This window comes from Aulostomus chinensis, chromosome 5 (assembly GCF_037954235.1).
Source record: "Aulostomus chinensis isolate RoL2024-O1b breed Wild chromosome 5, RoL_Achi_v1.0, whole genome shotgun sequence".
Taxonomy (NCBI): Eukaryota; Metazoa; Chordata; class Actinopteri; order Syngnathiformes; family Aulostomidae; genus Aulostomus; species Aulostomus chinensis.
In genome coordinates this window covers 13,416,362-13,437,171 of record NC_141324.1, presented here as the reverse complement: position 1 = coordinate 13,437,171, position 20,810 = coordinate 13,416,362, and the positions used below count along the sequence as shown (strand labels likewise).

Here is a 20,810-nt window from a genome sequence, read left to right as displayed (position 1 = left end):
TACGCAAGAGGAAAGCATGACGGCTCACTTTATCATTCACTCAAGAGAAAGCAATAAGTAAAATCCCTTTTTTTCCCCCTCCAGATTCCCAATGTAGGACATTATTTGATAGATTTTATTTTCTGAAATGGCAAACCTAAAAACAAGGGATCTTTCTGTTGGCTGTGACATTTGGTCATATAATAGATCATTTATCAATTTCTCACCCAATCCCCCACTATTTTGAAAAACTACGCACCAAATTCTCTGACCTGGGCTTCTTAAATGCTGCCTGTGTGCTACCTTTAGTCTTCTATGACTCTAAGCTTTAGGCTGTGGATCTGAAGACGTCATCTGAGGCTTTGGCGAACAATATCGATTTTTTTTTAAACAACTTTCTGACACATTGTGGACCAAAAGAAAGAGTCAAAAGATATTCTAAAACATTACTGAGCTATTTCAGAAACATAAGGAGGAAAACAACAAAAAAAAAAGGTAAACAAACTTGGGTGATTTTTAACTATTTAAAAATCTATTATTGGCTGACAATGATCCCGCAACTCTATCGACAATACATTTCTCTTCTACTATTAACTCTCAGAGAAAGAAACACAAAGGTGATGTTTAAAGGCAAAACGACAGTTCCAAAGGAATACTTGTAAAGAAATGAAGCACTGTTTGTTGTAGTTACCTAGAAGTTCTTCGGGGTCTTTCACCACGATGTGGGCATTGAGCTCCTGCAGCTCCTGATGAAGCTCCTCCACCTTCTTGTTTGATTTTTTCAGCATGTTGTCGACATAAGCGAGGCTTTTTTTGTCTGTGGTGACCTGAGGAAAGAAGAAGAGGCATAAGAAAATTAAGGGAATTCTTGTAATAATAAGGATTTAAGAAGGTGATATTTGGGAGAGCTGAACAAAAATATGCTTTTGATTTTCACCAAAAAAAAAAGAAAGAAAGAAAATGTTGCTGCTATAGTGTTTTCCTTGTTATGGAGAGAGCTCCTCCTCCACTTGATGGTCGTTTAAATCTGCCTGCTGCAATTAGACAAATGTCATGGAAGACCAGACTAACTTGTTTCACTTACCGTAAATTCCGGACGATAGAGCGCACCGTTATATAAGCCACAGACGCTTATTTTAGGGAAAAAATCAACTTTGAACATGTATAAAGCCGCACCGGTAAATAAGCCGCGGTGCACGGTGGAAACACCTCGGCCGCCCGTTCTCTGCGTGTTGACCCAGTCTTCCAGAGCGTTTTCAAGTCCGGGCCATCTGCTATTATGACCTCTGAAAGCTTTTGTCGTCTTTTTGCATTGGGTCAGTTCGTCATGTTGCCGCCTCCAGCGTCTCACCATCGATTCGTTTATGCCAAACTTACGTGCTGCAGCTCTATTTCCATCTGCCACCGTCAGATTGATTGCCTTTAACTTGAAAGCTGCATCATAAGCATTCCTTCTTCTGCTCTCCTTCTTGAGGGTGAGTACAAATGACTGAAAATATCGTGTGATGCTCTTTTTACACTGCACCGCGGCATGGACTGGACGCTCCAAGTACAGTACTTAGAGAAATGACCATAACATTTGGCTAGGAATTTCCCTAAGTACGGTACTTGGAGCTGCCATCAGGAACAATAGGGAATTACTGCCCGCTGCCACTGCCCGCCACACCCCAGGGTGAAGGTAAAATCCTCGTATAAGACGCACCGGAGTATAAGCTGCGGGGCATGAAGCGTCGAAAAAAAGTCGCAGCTTATAGTCCAGAATTTACGGTAGTCTTTTTGCTACCTGTAAAAGAGAACGAGTGATATTACCTTGCGCAGGTTCTCTGCACCTTCTTTGATCTTCAGCTCTTTGCGGATCTCACGGCGGATCTGCTCCTTGATTTCCTCGAGTTTCTGTTGAACTGTGGTGTCAGACAGGTCCAGGTTGTGTCCCAGACCAAGACGCTCTGCCACCAGCTGGCCCCTGGCATCCCCCTGCAGGATGACAGGTGAGGAGGAAGAGGAGGGGTTAAGAGGAAGAAATGGGATGTTGTTCAGAGATAGTGAGGGATGAGGAAGAAGATGGGACAGCAGAGTATGAGGAGGGGGAGACATGCATACTGTAGGTCAGTGACTCTTCAAATAAACTGCACACACTAGATACATAGATCTTAAACTGCATGAATACGATATTTCCTGATTTTTCTGCAAAGGCAACATAAACCAGAAATGAAATAGCAACATAAAACTTCCTTTTGGCCACAAATCACAGGACAGTTTTGAGAGTTGAGCAGCACCGTTTCCTGAAGTCACACTGTTAATATTGTGTATACTAGCATACAATAAAAGAAAAATAAACCTTTCAGCGGTGCCGTTTTTAAAATAATGTTTTACCAAATAAAATAAATAGTAAAAAAGACCAAATGAAAATGTTAACTTAAAAAATCCTTTGCATCCGTAAAAGTGCAGCTATACCTGGGACATCGACTTTTGTCCTTGGTAGGTCTGTATCCACATACCAAGACAGCCCCAGCACACACTAGCGTTTTTAAACAGAATCAAACCAACAGCCCTAATCAACATAAAATGTTGAGGAAATAATTATACGGGCAGCATGGTTCAGTGGTAGAGTGGCCATCTAGCAATCAAAGGGTCGCTGGCTCGATCCTCACTTCCCCCGGTGACCATGTTGAAGTATCCTTGAACAGCATTCTGAACCCCTAATGCTCCTGATGGCCCTGCAATGGACTAGCGACCCGTTCAGGGTGAACCCCGTCTCTCGCCCAACGTCAGCTTGGATAGACTCCAGTCCACCCCCCACCCCACCCCCAGCAATCATTAACAGAGAAGCGGTGCAGAAAATGGATGGATGGAAATAATTAAAATCACTGGATCCACCCCACAATGTTTCCAAACAGGTGTAGCCAAACCCAGACAAATTCAACACGCATTTACTGCATTACACGTAAATATTTAGATACGATTAGAACAAATCATTTGTGACTGTTAAGTATGTATCAATACAATTGTAAAGTATTGTCCTGAAGCTGCTTTGCAAACTGTGACGTCAAGGCATGAAGTCAGCACTCTTAGAGTGTCCACAGAGTTGCATGCACTCTCTCACACACACGACTGCATGCACCAAACAGCTTGAACAACACTCTTCTTGTCTGATCAGTTTACTCTTTCAGAATTTGGTATTTTACAAAACAATGGTGCATGCACATAAGCGCACACACACACACTTTTCCATACTCATCCCTGGAAATGCCTGAACTCTTAAGCCAACGTTTTGCCAAGGGAACCAGTAAGACAAGTGAAAACAAGACACAATTCATATCCGTCTATGTTTTCATAGTGACCACTCCAGTCATCAATAATCTATAGGACGTCTACTGACTTGTTCCAAATGACTGCATTAGGGGTCAGATGCTGAAACTAATTGTGTTAAATGTGTGTTTCCAACATGAGAAGCCTGAGTACATTGTGTGTTCACTGCTGCTGTCAGTCACCATTGACCTGCATCCTTAAAACTGTCACCTTAAATAAGGAGGGATTAGAAGTCACTTCCTGTATGGCTTCAGTCCACCGTTAGCACAGTAGTGACGTTCAACCAGCTGATTGAGTGACAATTGGATGTCTGTAAATAATCTATTCCCTTATTACACATTTTCTATGTCAGATCAATGCTACTTTGAAACTCTTCATTGTGCATGATGACTCAATTGTCTCATTTTTCTACAATGAATAACATTTTATCCCATGCTGAGTGATTGTTGAAACAGGCCAAATTACAAATCGGTAATTTAAATATGTCCCAACTTTCGCACTGATGAAATCAATGGTGTAAAGCACACACACACACACACACCGAGTCAACCTTATTTACGTCAATTCAGAAAAGAAGAGCGGACTCAACACGTAGACGTGACACATAAGTTGCCTCTGTCAGAGAGCTTCTGAAAACGAGCCAAGTCAGAAGCGAATGGAATAAATTGGATCAACTTATTCCATTCGTGGAAAAAAAGGTTAATAAAAATGAAGGTGAAAAATAGATGGACCAACATGACTTAAGTATCAAAGAATCTAGAGAGTGACAATATACGCGTCAACGTTTTATGCCACTGGAACCTCATTAAAGAACTTTTAGGAGACTGGATGATTTTGAAACAATATGAAATTGCAATTATTTTTTACTGATATTGCAGTTTTGGTATGATTTACAATAAACATCATTCTTATCATTAACATTTCAACTGAAAAACTATCGCTATGGTGTGATTTTTGTTTTCAGTCTACAGAACATCATTTGCAGGCCTGGATCTCTCTGTTGTACTACAATACTTCATTTAGAATGGTATTTTAAAAACACATTTAGCAAATACTGCACCTCCTGCGATTTGAGTACAGCACTAGCCCACACTGTGGTTTAGCAACACATTCTGATTGTTGTTCAGGCCTATTCTATTGTTCAAACAAGTGTCTGTGGAGAGGATGGGGAAACAATGACTCCAGTCAACAGGACAAAACTTGTAGTTCTCATCTTACCGTAGCATCATCAATTTCTTCCAACTCCATCTCTAGATCAGTTGAGCAGACCAGTCCACGCATGATCTACTGACAAGTCAACCGGTCATTACAAGAACCCCAATGAAGTTCTGTCATTTAGAACGAGCAATGGCGTTGTTTGCCACAAAGGTTGGGCTACATCACAGCTGGCAGAGGTTCCATCCAAAGCCACGCTCATTCACTCCACGAGTATCCGATTTTGTCCAGCTCTCTCATTTCACGCTTTCCTTCTCACACACACACACCATTGACATCAACTGGGGAGGATAAACCGTCTGAGCAGCGACAGCCAAATCCCTCTTAGCTTCTCACTCTGTGAGGTCAGAGCAGCCCAGAATGGGACCTAATCTCACTCCAGGGAGAGGACTGTGTCTAAAATTAACCCAAGTTAAAAACATAACGCTGGCTGTCTATTGTGGCCTTCCCCCGGAAAGCAACTTGTGTGGTAGAAGAGAGGGAGGACAAGCACCGAACACTAAAACTTCACTCTGTTTGGTTTAGTTTTGATAGCTTTTCAAGATTCCGTGCAGTTAATGAGGAAATTTAAAGACACCTTTTCTCTACTAGAGGGAATAAAGCTCATCAGGAATTACCCAATGCAAGCCTGTGTACGTGATGCCTTACCCAGGTGACGCATGTCTTTTTACCTGCCAAAGTGCAGCAGCATATGGCTGTTTTCTGAGAAGGAGGATTCTCAGGATGCTTCTCCTGTTTACATTGCCTGTATTTTTCCAAAGATATTATTAGCTTCTCTGCAGACTTACTTACCGTTTTACCACCAGGATCCATTATATGCATTGTGTTGATCTATTTCTTTAACGTGTAATATAAGACGACAGTCACTTCAGCCTCTGATATAATGAAGTATTAATTTGAAGCATTGCATTGTAAGTTCTGCCATTTTATATGCCTGGGGGGGCCATGTGGAGGAGAACAAAAATAGAACTGTGTAAAAATAGTATCTATCATGCAGTTGATTATAAGGGAGGTGCTGTGGTACGACAGCCAAGTCGCCTGTTGAACATGCCCATAAAATGCACAACAGGCAGGCAGGGTATAGGACTAGTGAGTATTAATGGAATTCAGTAATCAACCTTTAAAAGCAAGGAGCACTGGGAGATGACCTACCGAACCGTAAAAAACCCTGAACTTTCTAATACATAGTTACAATGTAAAAATATGTTCAATACACATTCAGAGGTTCAATGGTGGTCATCAATTTTTTGACTCCACGGAGAAACAAAAGTTGTGTCAGATTGTGAGTCAACGCAGTGCACGAGCGCACACAAAATCATGGCTCATTAGTTCCGCCCTCACTAAAGCCCCTTTCACACTGCACCAACGTGGGTCAACATGGGTTTTTGGGCGCTCTGAAAGGGTCGACTCGGCTTCGCCTGTAACTTCTTCGGCTCTCTTCCAGACGAACCAAAAACTCCGTTCTCCTTCGCTGCATTAGCGCTCAGACATTTTCCAATCTGCGCCGAGTTTGTATGCTTTGCAAAAGAGACAACATTGCAATGCATGCAACGACAACTCGGACGTTCGACTCAGCGACGTCCGTGTTGTCGTTTTTTTTTTTAACCTCTCAGTGTTCCGGCGCACGTTCATGTGAAATGATGATGTTGTCAGCACGATGACGTACAAGAGACAAAAACACAGGCATGCAGCCCTCACAGTGGGAGTTCAGACCTGGGTCTTCTGGAAGCTTGAATGCGTCCTAATGCTGGGCAAACGCAGGTCCAAAACCCTGCGTTGACACGCGTTTTTCAGTGTGAAAAGGGTATAAGGCAGTACACAGAGGAGAACGGACGCAAGCACAAAGGTGACCAAAAAAGACAGATAAGACACAGTAGCTACTATACTTATGTTATTTATTCTTTTTCAGCTAATGCAGGAAATGTTTTTCTTCTGTGACATGCAAATCAAAACGAATTTAACCTGAGACCCAAAAAATGCAACAGAAACCTAACCCTGGGATTGCTGAACCACTGCACCACCACTGAGCTCCAATTCACAAATCAATCACAAATTAAGGACGGGGTAAAGTACATAATCAAACGACAGAACATAATCAAATTAGAGAGAGAATCCAGGTGATGTCACCTCTGCAACACGCTGGAGCCAAACACAGCGGTTTCAGTACACTTTCCAAAATGTGCCTGAAACAATACTCTCTGCACATTGGCTCAGTTTAAACGCAAAGCCGGCCACAGGAACATGCATAACCTGAAAAAACACCTGGTCGAGCACAAAATATCTTTAAATGCACAAGGAGTGTTTCATATTTGATCAAGCCAAGTCCTCCGTACACTGAGATACCGGGACAAAATTCCAGTCTGGTACCGATAGCAGTTCAAGCCTAGGTGTTGAGCTACAGTTCTGTTTTCGGTTTGACAGAAAATGCAACGAAGCCATCACAGCAGAGATGGGCCTTCTTGTGTGAAACAACCATCACCACAAAAATCATCAGAAATAAATTTACTTCAAGTAGTGAAGCATAAACCCTGAGGAAAAGGAAGAGGCCTCTTAAACTCAGCCAGCACCATTTACTATCTCATTAGGCCGTCATAGTCTTACTTGATTCCAATGTGTTGCATCATGTTTGGGTGGTTTATCTCTTGGCTGAAAGGTACTAAATGTTGTCACTGACTGTGTGGGAAGAGAAACATAACGTTTGGGAAGATAAGGGATTTGCCTGCGCTCAGCCATCCCCTCCTACTCCATAGGTACTCACTTCAGAGGAAACCATAGATTGCAAGTATCCTGGTCCAGAGGCTCCTTGATGACTCATAGGTGAAATGGAGGTCACAACTCTGGAAGTACAAGAATGGTGGGAGAAAAGACAACTCTCCTCCTCAGCTCACTGCACTGCAAAACTTGTTTGCAGTGTAGCTGGGTTTGCCCAACGTGGTACGTGGACAGCAGCAAGGGGACACCCAAAAAGGACCCATTTTACTCTAAAACAATGAACGGAAATCCATGAAAGACTGATCAGATAAGGCGGAAATAAATCAGCCAGTAGACGCGCAAGGGCTACGTTTTAATTTAAGATCAGACAAAAGAAACTACATTCAAAGAACGAGAGCAGGCACTCAGCCGCAGGATTAGTTTCACCTCTGTAAATCATACTTCCTAGAGTACATCAAATTCAGTATAACTAAACACAAAAGGAGCAGATTTATTTTCTTGATGAACAATATTGTTCCTCATCGCTGAATACAAAACCACAACAACTGAGCTACAGACCACTGGTTGGGACTGAATAAAGCCGCTCATTATATTCTTACAAAGGTCAGTCAGCTGTTATCTACACCTCTTACAGAGCTTTTAGTGCCCAAGACATGAAAGGAAACTGTGAGGTAAAAGTAAACATTAAGTCTGAACCTCGAGTGTGGGCAGGTTTCGTTGCTTTTTAAGCCTGAAAGCCAAAAGTCAACCAACAAGATCTCTCTTTTTAAGACAATAGGACAATGCAAACATGGAGGCCCTACCCAGGCTCACACTTGAACAACCAAGCCCTTACAATTTCTGCCTGAAGCCCATCTCGGTCTACTACCTGACATCAGACAGTCTCAGCCCACAGCTGGATGAGACCACTGGCCACAAGACCGTGCCCACAAATTGCCACACAGGCTAATTAAAAGGACATCCACAAATCCAGCCTTCACACAGGTGTCACACATCCTCATACCCGGTAGGCCTGTCACAATGAAACTTTTGTAAGACGATAAGAGGAATGGGCACAATTAATTTATGATAGATCATTCATTTTCAGGGAATTTTTTTTTTTCGATCACAGGAGGCTGAGCTGCTTCGTGTAATTTCAGTATTTTGGAGCAGTGAGACATCTTTACGTAAATAGTTTAAAGGTTCAGGAAGAAACGGAACGACTGCGCTAACGTACAAGCTGCTGCTGCTGCTAACGTAATCATGAAGAGGTCACAGCTACGTTTGGTGTGGGACATTTCATCAGAGAAAAACAATGAAGTTCGCTGTAAGCACGGTGAAGCCGTGTACAAGTACAACACAATAACAACACCAGTGATGTACCACTTGAACGAAGTACATCCCTCCTCGGTTAACATTGATGCCTGCTCCTCCTCTCAACCTAGCATCACCTCAGCGTTAGCACAGAGGAGCCGCGATGCTAAACGGGTTGAGGAAATTAGCCAAAGGATCTGCAGCTTTATTGAGATGGACATGTTGCCCACTGGTACCGTTGAGGGCTAACGGTCCAGATCTGATACACTGAATTAAACCAGCGTGCAGCATTATCACAAGGAGGCATCACCAGATTCTTAGAAAGTCACCGCAAAGAACGAAGGCAGAAGATGTGGAGAAAAAAAAAAGTTCACCACAGCTGAGAAAGTTGTGTTAACCAAAGACTGCTAGCCCACTTCAACAGCCGAGAGCCACATCGTTATCACATGCCGATACATTAATGATTAAACTGAAAATTGATCATTAATTCTTTTTTGACAGACCAAGTAAAATTCTTTCAATGCCTATACCTAGACGATACAGCATCTCTAAAATTACTGCGGTGAACAATACTACTGTCATTTTAAGATTGCTTTATGAAACAGATATAATGACAAAAAGAAAGCATAATATTGAAGGGACACCTTATTGAAAGAATGATTAAAGTTGACTTTTAAAGCATCTTCTGAGTAGAATGTTAAAAAAAAAAAAGTTAAAATATCCTTAATAGATAAATGAAAATTAACCTTGAAAAATGTTAAGAGACGTTCTTATACAAACTAACATGGATGTGAAACCCAATAGTCAATATATTGAGGTCAGCATAATTATTGAGTTCACATCTATACATTGTACAATAAGTCAATAAAGTAATTATTGCAAAAAGCCTAATCCTGAGTCAACCTGCCGGCAATGTCTTTCACACACAGTCCATGTCCGAGCCAGACGGACACCAGGTTTAGTCTGTGTCAGCAGTGTCACAGCAGCACCTGTTGCACTGCTCAGCTGATCCGATTCTTCACCCCAAGGTCTACATTGCCTATAAAAGTACTCAAAAATAGGCGTCCGGTCCACCCTTCATTCCTTCTATCTCTGCAGGACCTGAAGTGTTGTGGCGTCTTCTTAAACTCGAATTGAACTGTTTAAGGATTCCTGAGCATACAGAATAAAGAGGATATGGATTATACCATTAGATACTCTCAGAAGTTTGTAACTAGTTGCTTTCAGAAAGTTTCGATGTTGTCTGTTGCCAGTAGCCTCAAGCTAAATACAAGTGGCTGGACCTCTCAGAGAGGAGATGCAAGAGGGAAAAAAACTTCAAGAAACTTGGCTGCGAAAACACTTTTTTTGGGGGGGGGGGGGGGGGTTTAAGGCTTTAATGGTACAACACAGCAATTTGCTTGATTGTGGTTATTTATGGTTTGTTACCTATCCATACGAACACACATACAGACAAAACCTGGATAGACTACTCAACAGGTCACAGCCAGCCACCGTCTCAGTGATGGAGGAAGGAAAGATTTGGGCAAACACATAAATCCACTATAAAGCTGCAGTGTCTGAATCAAGCTTTTAGGGCTAAATAGGAGCAACGACTAACGTGGTTGGAGCTCAAGCTCCGGGGAAGTCGTAACACTTCTGAGTTTGTTAGTTTTTATTTTGGTCTTGACATCACCTATGAAACCATACAAGTCAAGGAGTCCCACAAAACACGACTGGGGCGCTTACACACTTTGCCTCACAACACACTATGTGATTTATATGTACACGTTTTCATGTGGGACGTGTTTATTCTTATTTGTTTGGAATATTTTTGACTTAACGTGGTGCGAAATATGTTTTGTTTTTGTTTTTGGTTTTTTTTAATTACAAGCAACCGAGTGAACACATTACAACTTGTTTCACTCAACGGACTTTACTGCTAAGCACTTAAAACAAATGGTAAAATGCACCGGTGAGACTACCGGGGAGGAAACGGCTCCTATTCCAAAGTTAACAAACTCAGGTTAACTTCAACGTTAGCATGGAGTTGAGAGTTCGTTCCACCTTGGTTCGACCAAAACTAAAGACTCCGATGTCTGGTTTGTTTACAACAAAAGGTCGATACACCAACCTACACTGGAACTTTAGGCTCTCATACCGGTTTGAAACTTGGATATTTCAGGATAAATTAGTTTGGATAATTGTTTCCCAGGCCTCAATCCATGGATAATTCCCAGACAAACCTATTGGTTCTAGCAAGGACCCTTCACTTCCATTAAGCTTTATCGACTTCCAACGACTCGATTCCATGAAATACACCTCGTTACGCTAACTAGAGACAGCCTGGAGCAAGTTTGCGCACTTTTCGCAACAGTTGTCAACTTTTCCTACCTGCACAGAGTCGGCGGCCATCTTGGTTTTCGCCTTTGAATCAAATCCTACAGGGAGAGAGGAGGGGAGGTGGAACTCCGAAAACAAGCCTTGTTTTACGTTTCCCTCACTGCGGACAAAAAGAGCCTTCTTTGACCCAAGCTTCGGTCATCTCGGGTACACGGGAGTTCCCATGTTGTCTTCACACGTCGGTCGCACCGTGCTCGGGGGGTCCAGAGGGTGGGCTGGAGCTCATAAATAAAAAGCTGGAGCATGAATCTGCCCCAGTGCAGTTGGAGAAAGAGGCGGTGGTTAGAGTGGAAACGTCCGCCCAGAGGATCCGTCGCTGCCGCCGCCGCTGCTGAGCTGCTCTGCCCGGACAGAGAGCACACACGTGATCCCAAAACTTTAACTTTATTTCGCGCAATTTAAAGTTTGTTACTCAGTCGTGATCACATTAAAATGATCGCCTTACTTCTTCTTTTTTTTTTTAATTTTTTTAAGAAATCTTTTTTAGACCAACTGTTTCCAAGCTCTTCTGTAACTCTCGAATAATTTCTCTGGACAAATTTAGTTTGTCACTTTGTCTTTCGATACACCCTTTTTTTCTTTTTTTCTTTTCGGGCATCCTGCTGAAGGCTTACAGGTGAAATGTAGCCAGCTGCTTCACGCCACACACTGACAGAAAAGTTGAGTAATGAATGCCGTCCCTCTAAATCAGGGCTGCTCAAACTTTTTTTCCCTTGGAGAACTCCAACTGTTGAAGGGTCTCTTGTCTGTGTCCCCCCCCCCCCCCCATACACACACACACACACACACACACACACACACACACTGCCTCATCAAATAATGAAAATATGATTCATTATTATGGATCACTCACAAAGACAGGGATTCACTTTTTTTTTAATTGCATCTGGTGGGTGAACTTTATGGCGAGCCAAATGTGGCCCCTCATGGCCTCACCTCGGGCCCTGTTCCAGATAAATGGAGAAAATGTTTTTTTGAATTTGCTTGAGTATCTTCACTGCAGTCTTTACTGTGTAAACCAAAGACGTCAGCTATTGTTTGTAGCCCGTTGTAATTACCTTAGTCTTATTTCAGGCCTTCTTGATAGCATATTGAGACGCTGCAAATAATTTAAAGGGTTATTCCATCAAATTACTTCAAAAACATGCAAGAGACACATGTGAATCAAGGCTTTGAAATACCTTCAAGTCACCCCCCCCCTTTTCCCCCCTGATATTTCCTGCGTAGTATGTGCCTATGACACAGATTCCCTCAGGTAAAAAAATGACTACGTTCTAGTGTAGGATGTGCATGTCACAATGAAGGACTTCGATGTTTATTCATTATACAACAAAAGGAGCTGCAATTCATGTCTCTGTGTCTATGAACCCAGAACAAAAAGCTCCTGCACTCTGTCTGTAACATTAGTGAGGGATTTGACGTTCCCCCCACAGACCTTCATCAGATTATGTCTGATCCTACGTGCTTCTGATGAAACTGTTTGTACCAGACCTTTATTAATGAAATCCCCTTGATTACACATGTTGAGGACAGTGAATGGGACCTTTTTGTGCTGCATTCATGGCCTGTGTTTTTTTTTTCTTCCCTACACACCTGAGCAGACATGCAGTGGTTGTTTTGCTCTTGAATTCCTTCATTGATAAATTAATGTGTGGACATGTATTTTGCTAGTGAATTCATGCTGAATAATGGCAGGCTTGGCTGTTAAAGCCTCCAACAGTCTATGGAAGTCACTTCAACAGTTGAATTAAATCTTCTTAATAGCATGTTGAGAGTGCCCTAAAGGCCATTGACCTCTCTCTCTCTCTCTCTCTCTCTCTCTCTCTCTCTCTCTCTCTCTCTCTCTCTCTCTCTCTCCTCTCTCTCTCCCTCTGTGTGTGAGTGTGTCTGTGTTAAGAGGAAACACTGTAATATAATTACCCTCCTTAAATGAATTTAAGTACAATATGCGAGTCATTATGAGCTTGTTCTCCAACAAATGTGAGGATGAAATTCATCTCTTCTCCTACTTGGGGTCAGGATGATGACACAAGCACCAATCATAGTGTCTCAAACTGTCTGAGAATCATTTCCATCCAAAATATCAGGCAGATGCTGCAGGGGGCTGCTGGCCGCTGCAGCTACGATCCATACTGTCATTCTGAATCAGAGTTTGGTCTTGAGTTGCCAAGCCAGCTAGCAGGAGGAGTTGCTATTAAGAAACCACAGGGTAAGCACTTAACTCCTCTCCTCTGGGGCCTGAACGTAACATGTCACACCTCAGCGAGAAGACGAACCGCTGCATTACATAAACCCCCAGTTATCACAACACGCATGCTCTCTCTGTCTCCTGCATCCCCCTCCCCCCCCGTGCTGGCCCCTCCTTCATTGACTGACCATTGTCTGTATAATAAAAATAGCACAGTCCTTGTTGGACGGATGAATGATGGGGTCTTGTTCAATCCCTTGATAGTGTCTGTGTTTGTGTCTCCATGGTAACAGCCTCCAGAGGCTGAGGGAGGACAGGTGCTCCAGACAGGATGAGACAGTTCTGTCTCCCAGGATCTTTGATATCGTGTGTCAGCCTCATCCACAACTATACTGAAGGGGTGCAGCGTTTGGAGAGGAAGGAGAGGTCACGTCACATTGGCGCAATTCAGTTTCCATTTAAAAGAAGAGACACAATACTCACCCACCTGTCTTCTTCCCAGTTATCTTGTCATGGTGTCCCTTTGCTTTGGGATTTCAACATACTGGTTGTGAAGGGTGGTCAGTGACGCTTTACAGATGGACTTATACACTAGTTTGTGACATCACGGTTCACAATTTTGCGACTCTTGACATAATTTCTGAATCAGCCAAGTGTCAGACCAGTAGGATGTCTGGGGGGGGTGGGGGGCTGGCTACCCCAGAGACCTTCCTAAAATTTACATTTTTACAAATTTTCATTTTTACAATTTTTGATCAGACTGGGCTGAAAAAAATGCTTTGGGTGGTCTTGCTGAAAATTATAGGTCAGGTCCATAATTTACATTGGTGTTAATCAGCCTTACTATTGATTAATTGGTTTACTGGCAATATACCTTTTTTTAGGGGGTGGGGCGGAAATGAGACTGAGCTTGTGACCTTGACTTGTCCATAACTCCCCTGAAGTAACTTTGACCAGCTCCTATATACAACTTTATTTCTGTCACTTTTCATGGCTAAAAAAATAAAAAAGGAGGACCCTATTAAAATTCTCTTCGCTTTTGAGACATAATTTTTTGTTACACATATCAAAGTAATGGACAAATATTAGTAAACATCCTTCCATCCATCCATTTTCATCCGCTTATCCCGTTGAGGGTCGCGGGGGGGGCTGGAGCCTATCCCAGCAGCCTTCAGGAGAGAGGCGGGGTTCACCCTGGACAGGTCACCAGTCCATCACAGGGCCAACACATAGAGACAGACAACCATTCACACTCACAGTCACACCTACAGTCAATTTAGAGAATCAATCAGCCTCGTCCTCTCTTGATGTCTTTGGACTGTGGGAGGAAGCTGGAGTACCAGAGAGAACCCACACAGGAACAGGGAGAACATGCAGACTCCATACAGAAAGATCTGGTGTTCCAGGCAGGGCAGGCGGCACGGTGGTGCAGTGGTTAGCACTGTTGCCTCACAGCAAGAAGGTTCCGGATTAGAGTCCAGACTCAGGCACGGGATCTTTCTGTGTGGAGCCTGCATGATAGGCTGGGCTAGGGCTCGAATCCAGAACCTTCTTGCTGTGAGGCGACAGTGCTAACCACCGTGCCGCCCTTATGAGCAAATATGATGAAGTCCACTTCCAGGCTTCATCTCAGTGTTGTGGTCCGGTTGCAGCTCTGCTGCAGCCTCTCATATCGTTCAACATCAACCAGTTTTAGCCCAAGCAGCTGGATCGATTCTGACCTCATTTACCTCAGATGTGACTGTTTCGTTCAAAAACATTTAAGAGAATCATACAAGTGAGACTGGATGAACTTTTTTGGATTCATGCTGCAATGTGTTGATAATGACAAGAAAATGTACTTTTTGAACATTTGTGTATTTTGAAAAGCACTTACTTGAGTAATTCAAGTTAAAAAAAACCCTAACATTTGTAACCTGATCAAAATTTGCTGTAACAGCAACTTGTAACTAATATTTCTATGTATCTTTTCCTTTTATGTCTTGTTTGCTCTTCTTCGTGTAATATAAAATCAAAATATATGACAATATAAAACCCAAGGTCTGAAAGCAGGAGGAGTTAGTGCAAACTTTGTGTCAGGTTGAAACTGTGGTGGTTTACAGCCCCGTGGAATCTAGCCCTCTGGGATTAGTAGTATGACTAGCAGTGCGGGACATTAGCTGTCACAGCGTCACACATTTGTTCGTATGAAGTCACAAATCGCTCCGTGTACCTCACGAATAAACGTCCTAAAAGACCATTCTGAGTATCACGAAGAATACGTTATCTTCTCAGGAATAAAATGGGTGGGTTGGGTTTTTTTGTTTGTTTGTTTTTGGATGTGGAGTGTTCAGACTGAGTCGTCAGTCAGCCGCCACCTCTGATGTCACATCCTCATAGTGACCCAACACTTGGCGCTAAGGCTAATGCTAAATGCTCAAAGTGAGGTTCCACTGACGGTGGGGGGCCTCGCTGTGTTTATCTGGGTCAGAGGGACAAAACCCAGAAGCTGTTACTAGAGAACGATCTGAGATTAATGAGGATGAGTCCCACTACTGATGACTGGCCAGGGATTATCTCAGCATGGATGAGTAACACTGGATTATCTTAACTTTCTCTGGCCTCTGGTGGCTTTCATAACTTCACAACGCCAGCCTCCTCTGTTTATGCTTGCTTGTTTTATATAGCAGCGAGTTGACAACCGCAGCAAATAGTTAGAATAGAAATTGGGGCGAAAGTGATTTAAAAAAAAAAATGTATATCTAAAATTTAAGCCCATGACATCACTAGATAAAAACAAAGCTCTAGAAACTAGCCATTAGAATATATAAAAAGGTAATATCAGTCACACACCCTCTCCCCATACTGAGGCCAGACGAGAGCTGGCAGCTCTTTATCTCCCTCTGCAGGTTGTCAGCTCTGAAATAATCCAGCTTTAATGGTCTCAGTAGCAGTTTTATCTGTCTCCACTCTCCTGTCTGTTGTTCCTGATGACACAAACATTTTCTACTGAATTCAGAAACACCCATTAATCTCTAGTTCCCTTTATCAAACATTCAGTACATATTTTGGCAATCAAAAGCTGTTCCATCGTGTTCAATCAGACCAAAAACTCAGCAGAGCTGGGGGTAGAGGGCACCCCGACACCGGCGAACTTTGTCTGCATGATTAGCGACTTCAGGAGTTGTGATGTGAACCTTGCACACAAGCATAGATAAATAAAACAGTATCCCTCTAGGACTGCAGATCGCAATCATCATGAGGGTGATAATTAAACCATAAACCAGCCATCAACGCCCAATAAATTTACAGAGAACAGAAGGTTCTTATCAACCTCGCCATCCTTTATGCAAACAACTGCAAAGAAAACAGCAGAAATCTGAGCAGCAGAGCAACATATTAGTGGACATCCATGTTAAACTGGTTCTGTAAACAGGTTAATGTTATACTGTAGAGAAGAATACTGGAAAAGTATTTACAACAGCAGCATTTTGTTCATTTTGTTCTAATACAATACCCGATGTAATGGTTCCCCCTCATGGCCAAAGAAAAACACATCAAATACAGTATAAAACATACGAACTTACCCCAGGAAATAGTCCATAGTCACAGGATTTTATTTCATAAAAACCTCAAAAGTTCTTGATCAGTCCAATAGTACAGCACAGTAGTCAGTTTCGTACACTTGAATCTCTTTAGGTTAGTAGCAGTGGCGAGGCATGGAGACGTTGTTCACCATGAAAATGTCATACAAAAGACACTGATAGTAAAGAGTTAAAATACAGCTAAACACAACCAAACAGTACATAGCCAATGAAAGTCGGACAACCGCAGAGCCAATCAGGAGGATAAGGTCAGATCAGCTGTCGGCTGTCTCCAGCCGTGTGGCAACGGAGGTCGTCTGAGTGGACGACCTTTGACACGGACGTGAAAGTGAGCTGTTGGAGAAACAACCTGCTGACACGGTTGGCCTGCAGGGGAAACGGGGGCTCTTCTACCAGTTAGCAGGCACAGGCGTGAACAGGTCACCTGTCTCGGTCGCCACGTCAGAGCTCCGTTTCTTGTTCTCAATCACACGACCAAACCAGCCACACAGTCACTCAGTGCAAGTCTCTCCTGTTGCTGTCTTCCAAAAACACTCCACACAAGTCGCACATCTCTCAGTTTTTGGGGTAGATCTTCTCATAGAAGAAGTTTTGTGCTAGCATGTAGAGTTCCCCGTCCTTTTCTCTCACAGCGTGCGCCCTGACAAACTGGAACTGCTCCAGCGCAAACTCATAGAACTCGTTCTCCATCTTCCAGATTGCCGACTGCTGCAATTTGGCGATGGACTCCTTGGTGGGCGGCTTCTTCTCGCTGGTCTTCCTCAGGTGGGATTTCTTCCCTATGACGAGGGGGGAGAAGAGGCTTTAACGGAGGTATATACAGTCACCCAGACTTTCAGCACGGACTCAAACACAACAGCGTTCACAAGCGGAAAGGATGAACTTACCAAAATTACAGTATGTTTAACAATTATATGCCCAAAACCAAACTTGGCTTTGATCTTAACAATATGATGTAGAACGAGTATATGAAATTAAATGTGCTATAAAAAATAAAGTTTTAAACACAAACGATGCAACTACGAATAATAACAATAATAAAAACAGTTGTGTTCATACCATTCAAATCCCGCTTCATTCTGATGAACTAACATCAACTTGCTAACTGATCCTTAAGTCTTTTACCCATGCAGCTAATGTAGCTAATGATACATGGCTCTTTTCCCTGGCTAGTCATTTATTTTAGACCCTTTTTACTTCCAGGACATTTATCTGCTTCAGAACCTTATGAACCTGATCATCTTGAGGTTGTGGGAGGTGAATGAGTATGAGTGTAAGATTCAATTCCTCCAGGCTCTCCATTAATCATCCTGGCTGCACTCATTGTAACTAATCTGTAACTAGAGCAGCGAGAAGCAGGAGTACATATTGATCCAAATGCAGTTCTCAGAGGAGCAATTTAATCTGCAAATATGCAACCACAGCACACACACTTTTAAGTGCGTTTCCGCATGTATCAGCGTTAGTGAGGGAAACCACCACACGTGAAGACAAATGCTACTGAGCTGCTTCACCTGTTTTGTACAGCTCTGTGGCTCCTTTGAAGAACCGCGGCAGCGCAGCCTCCAGCATCATGACAAAGTCCTCCAGCTCTTCTGTTACTCCGACCAGCATGTACTCGTTCACCAGGTTGTATTTAGCCTGCTCCAGAGCCCACTGGCTGCCTACATTCCTGCACAGAGAAGGTTGGGATTATGAGGATATGATTTTACTGCTTCTACAAAGAGTTTATCCAGGTATGAAACGCTTTGCACAACCCTGGAAGGAGCAGAAGGGGAGGGGAGGCATGTTAATAGGCATGACAGGTAGGGAGAGAGTGAGATGGACAGTCAAGAGTGAGAACAAAAGAAGAATAGTGTGAGGGACAAAAGCAGGATGGAGGAGAAAGACAGGAAGGAACGAAGAATAAATTAAAGTCAGGGCATGTGTCACCGTCAGGAAATTAAATCACGAAATTTAACACTGTAAAGTAACTCTTGGCTGAGCCAACATAATGTTCGAAGGCAAGCGGTGATTTCACCCGTCTGTCTCCAGTATTTCTGTCGCCACGGTGCATCCCGCTACTCTAACGTCCCACTCATGCTTAGCTGATGGCAACATGTCAACATTGTCTGGGAAAAGAGCTGGAAAAACTCCCTTACAGTTCAGTTAGGGACATTTTCAAGGGCATTAGGGAAAAAAGTGATGAGGTGAGAAGGGTGAGAGGTTGATACGGATCACTGTAAGGAAACTTCACGGCTGAGAGGATAGCAAAAATTACAGAAAAGCAGTGTTATGTGCCGCAATGTGAAACAAAGCTCAGATGCGTTCCTTGGAACTGCATGAGATCAAGAGAGAAGACAGCTGACAATATTTATTTATATTTCTTTAAAAAAAATAAAATCTGACAATGCATTTTGGTATTATTTCATTTTCTGAGTCTTCAAACTTCCTGTCAGAGGCGTTCTGACAGGAACACGTCATATCAGATCATGAACAGCTCAAAAATAAGAAACACTTGTTACAGTGAGTGTTTAAGGAGCCATGACGTTTGACTGAATCAGTGCAAACTGCAGAGCACATATTGAAGGAAGCAGTCAGCCTGTGCAGAAGTGCGTCTCTCTGGTGGGTTTCAGTTGGGTCACAGAAGAATTAGCCACACAGATGATGCTTGTCATTTCAATAAGTGTTTGTCTTTTCATGGGCTTTGTTAAAACCATTCCTGTGACCATGTGAAAGTGGGACACATCGAGCTTTCCTCCTCTTATGTTAACTGTGCGAGGGACACGATTAAACCTCAAGAGTTTGAAGACTAACCAGCATTCGGAGTAGTGTCCACAAAAGAAGGGAATCTGGAGCCAGAGCTTCTCAGGGGCACAGTCGGAACCGCCAGCTGACACGCACTCATCAAACGTCTGAAACACAGTAACCGTGCGCATGAGCATATTTAACAGTTGTGTGCTTCACTTGACAAGTCTTAGCAATTGAATGTGATTGCGGAAGCCAAAAACCAATGAATACGTCACAATTTCTGATTAAAATACAGAAAAACAATTCGCTTATCTTCCTTTTCTTGCAATTTGGCAATGTCGAATTGAATCCTAAAATCCCGTTATCAACACGATAAATAAGATCAAGAAATGATCTGTAAGATGTCATCTTTTTTTCCATGCACAACACATGCTAGCCTACATCATGTTATGGTTGGCGTCACTACAAACTACAGGGGACTGGTTCACCAACGCGCCACCTTTTTCTCTTATGAGGTTGCGTGTCTGTATTTAGTAATCATAAACATCAATAAGGGAGCCATTAAAGTACAACAAAAGCAACAAAAATGCTGATTTTTTTTTTTTAAAAACAGGAGGAAACAATTACATGCAAGATTTTTGTTGTACTTTGGTATTTTCACATTGTGGTATTAATGTTTTTACTGAAGTAAAGGAGCTGAGTACTTTTTTTATTCCATCACAGGTCAGTGACCCGTGTTTCAGTGACTCTGTGACTCAGTAAATACTGTTTTATTTATGGCGGCCTGCCACATTAAAACACCCCGACATGATTTTCTATTTTTGGAGATGCGCATTTTTCTCGGTCCGTCTAGAATGTAACTCTTTATTTGAACAACTCCCGTGAGATGTGTGTCCGTTGTCTCTGCTACAATAATCAAACACACGACCTTTCACGGTTCTCTGGCTCCCTTCTTGACACGACCCTCTCTGTCTTTCTGTCAAACCAATGACAGCAGACTGCCTGAGAGCGGCAGGATGTTACGCTCTGCAGTGTTCACACACACCGACACTCAGGTTTGGGCTTTTTTCTCTTTTTAATCAGTGCGAGAGGACGACGGCATCCGCGATTGATCAGTGATCAGTCTGCCCTCCTCTCCTCCCTCACCTGTTTGCTCTGCTCTGAGCAGGTCTGACAGTTTCTGACGGAGTCACAGACTCTCCTGTTTAATGTAAAGGCCTCCTTATACAGTTGTTTGATCTTATGAGCGCACCTGGTTGGTGTCGATGTCATTCGCCATCACGTTGGTTTCGACTGTTTTAATCACGGACTCGGTCATTAACAACCAGTCTCCTCCACATGCACATTTCTGCTGTGAAAACTGAATCGCGGGTAAATTTATACATGGAAAACAAAAACAAACGTTTTGTGGGGTGACT

At 42.8% G+C, this 20,810-nt stretch overlaps 2 protein-coding genes across 4 annotated transcripts in view; both read right to left on the bottom strand.

Moving 5' to 3' along the window:
- Positions 1-11,609, bottom strand: part of pkn2a (protein kinase N2a) — a 31,560-nt gene extending 19,951 nt beyond the window's left edge. Inside the window, exons 1-3 of one of the 3 annotated variants that reach the window (XM_086203273.1) lie at positions 10,882-11,609; positions 1,789-1,953; positions 671-806 (exon numbers count right to left, since the gene is read on the bottom strand). In XM_086203273.1, the coding sequence (XP_086059399.1) occupies positions 671-806; positions 1,789-1,953; positions 10,882-10,902 (322 nt within the window). In that variant the 5' untranslated portion in view covers positions 10,903-11,609. Of the gene's footprint in view, positions 1-670; positions 807-1,788; positions 1,954-4,506; positions 4,552-7,261; positions 7,694-10,881 lie in introns of those variants that run through there. The other 2 variants (XM_086203272.1, XM_086203271.1) reach the window with 2 other exon arrangements.
- A 4,771-nt stretch (positions 11,610-16,380) lies between these two features.
- The window catches only part of hs2st1a (heparan sulfate 2-O-sulfotransferase 1a), a 28,364-nt gene continuing 23,934 nt past the window's right edge, over positions 16,381-20,810 (bottom strand). Inside the window, exons 5-7 of the mRNA XM_086203268.1 lie at positions 19,459-19,556; positions 18,177-18,334; positions 16,381-17,441 (exon numbers count right to left, since the gene is read on the bottom strand). Coding sequence (XP_086059394.1) covers positions 17,218-17,441; positions 18,177-18,334; positions 19,459-19,556 — 480 coding nt within the window. The 3' untranslated portion in view covers positions 16,381-17,217. The remainder of the gene's footprint in view (positions 17,442-18,176; positions 18,335-19,458; positions 19,557-20,810) is intronic.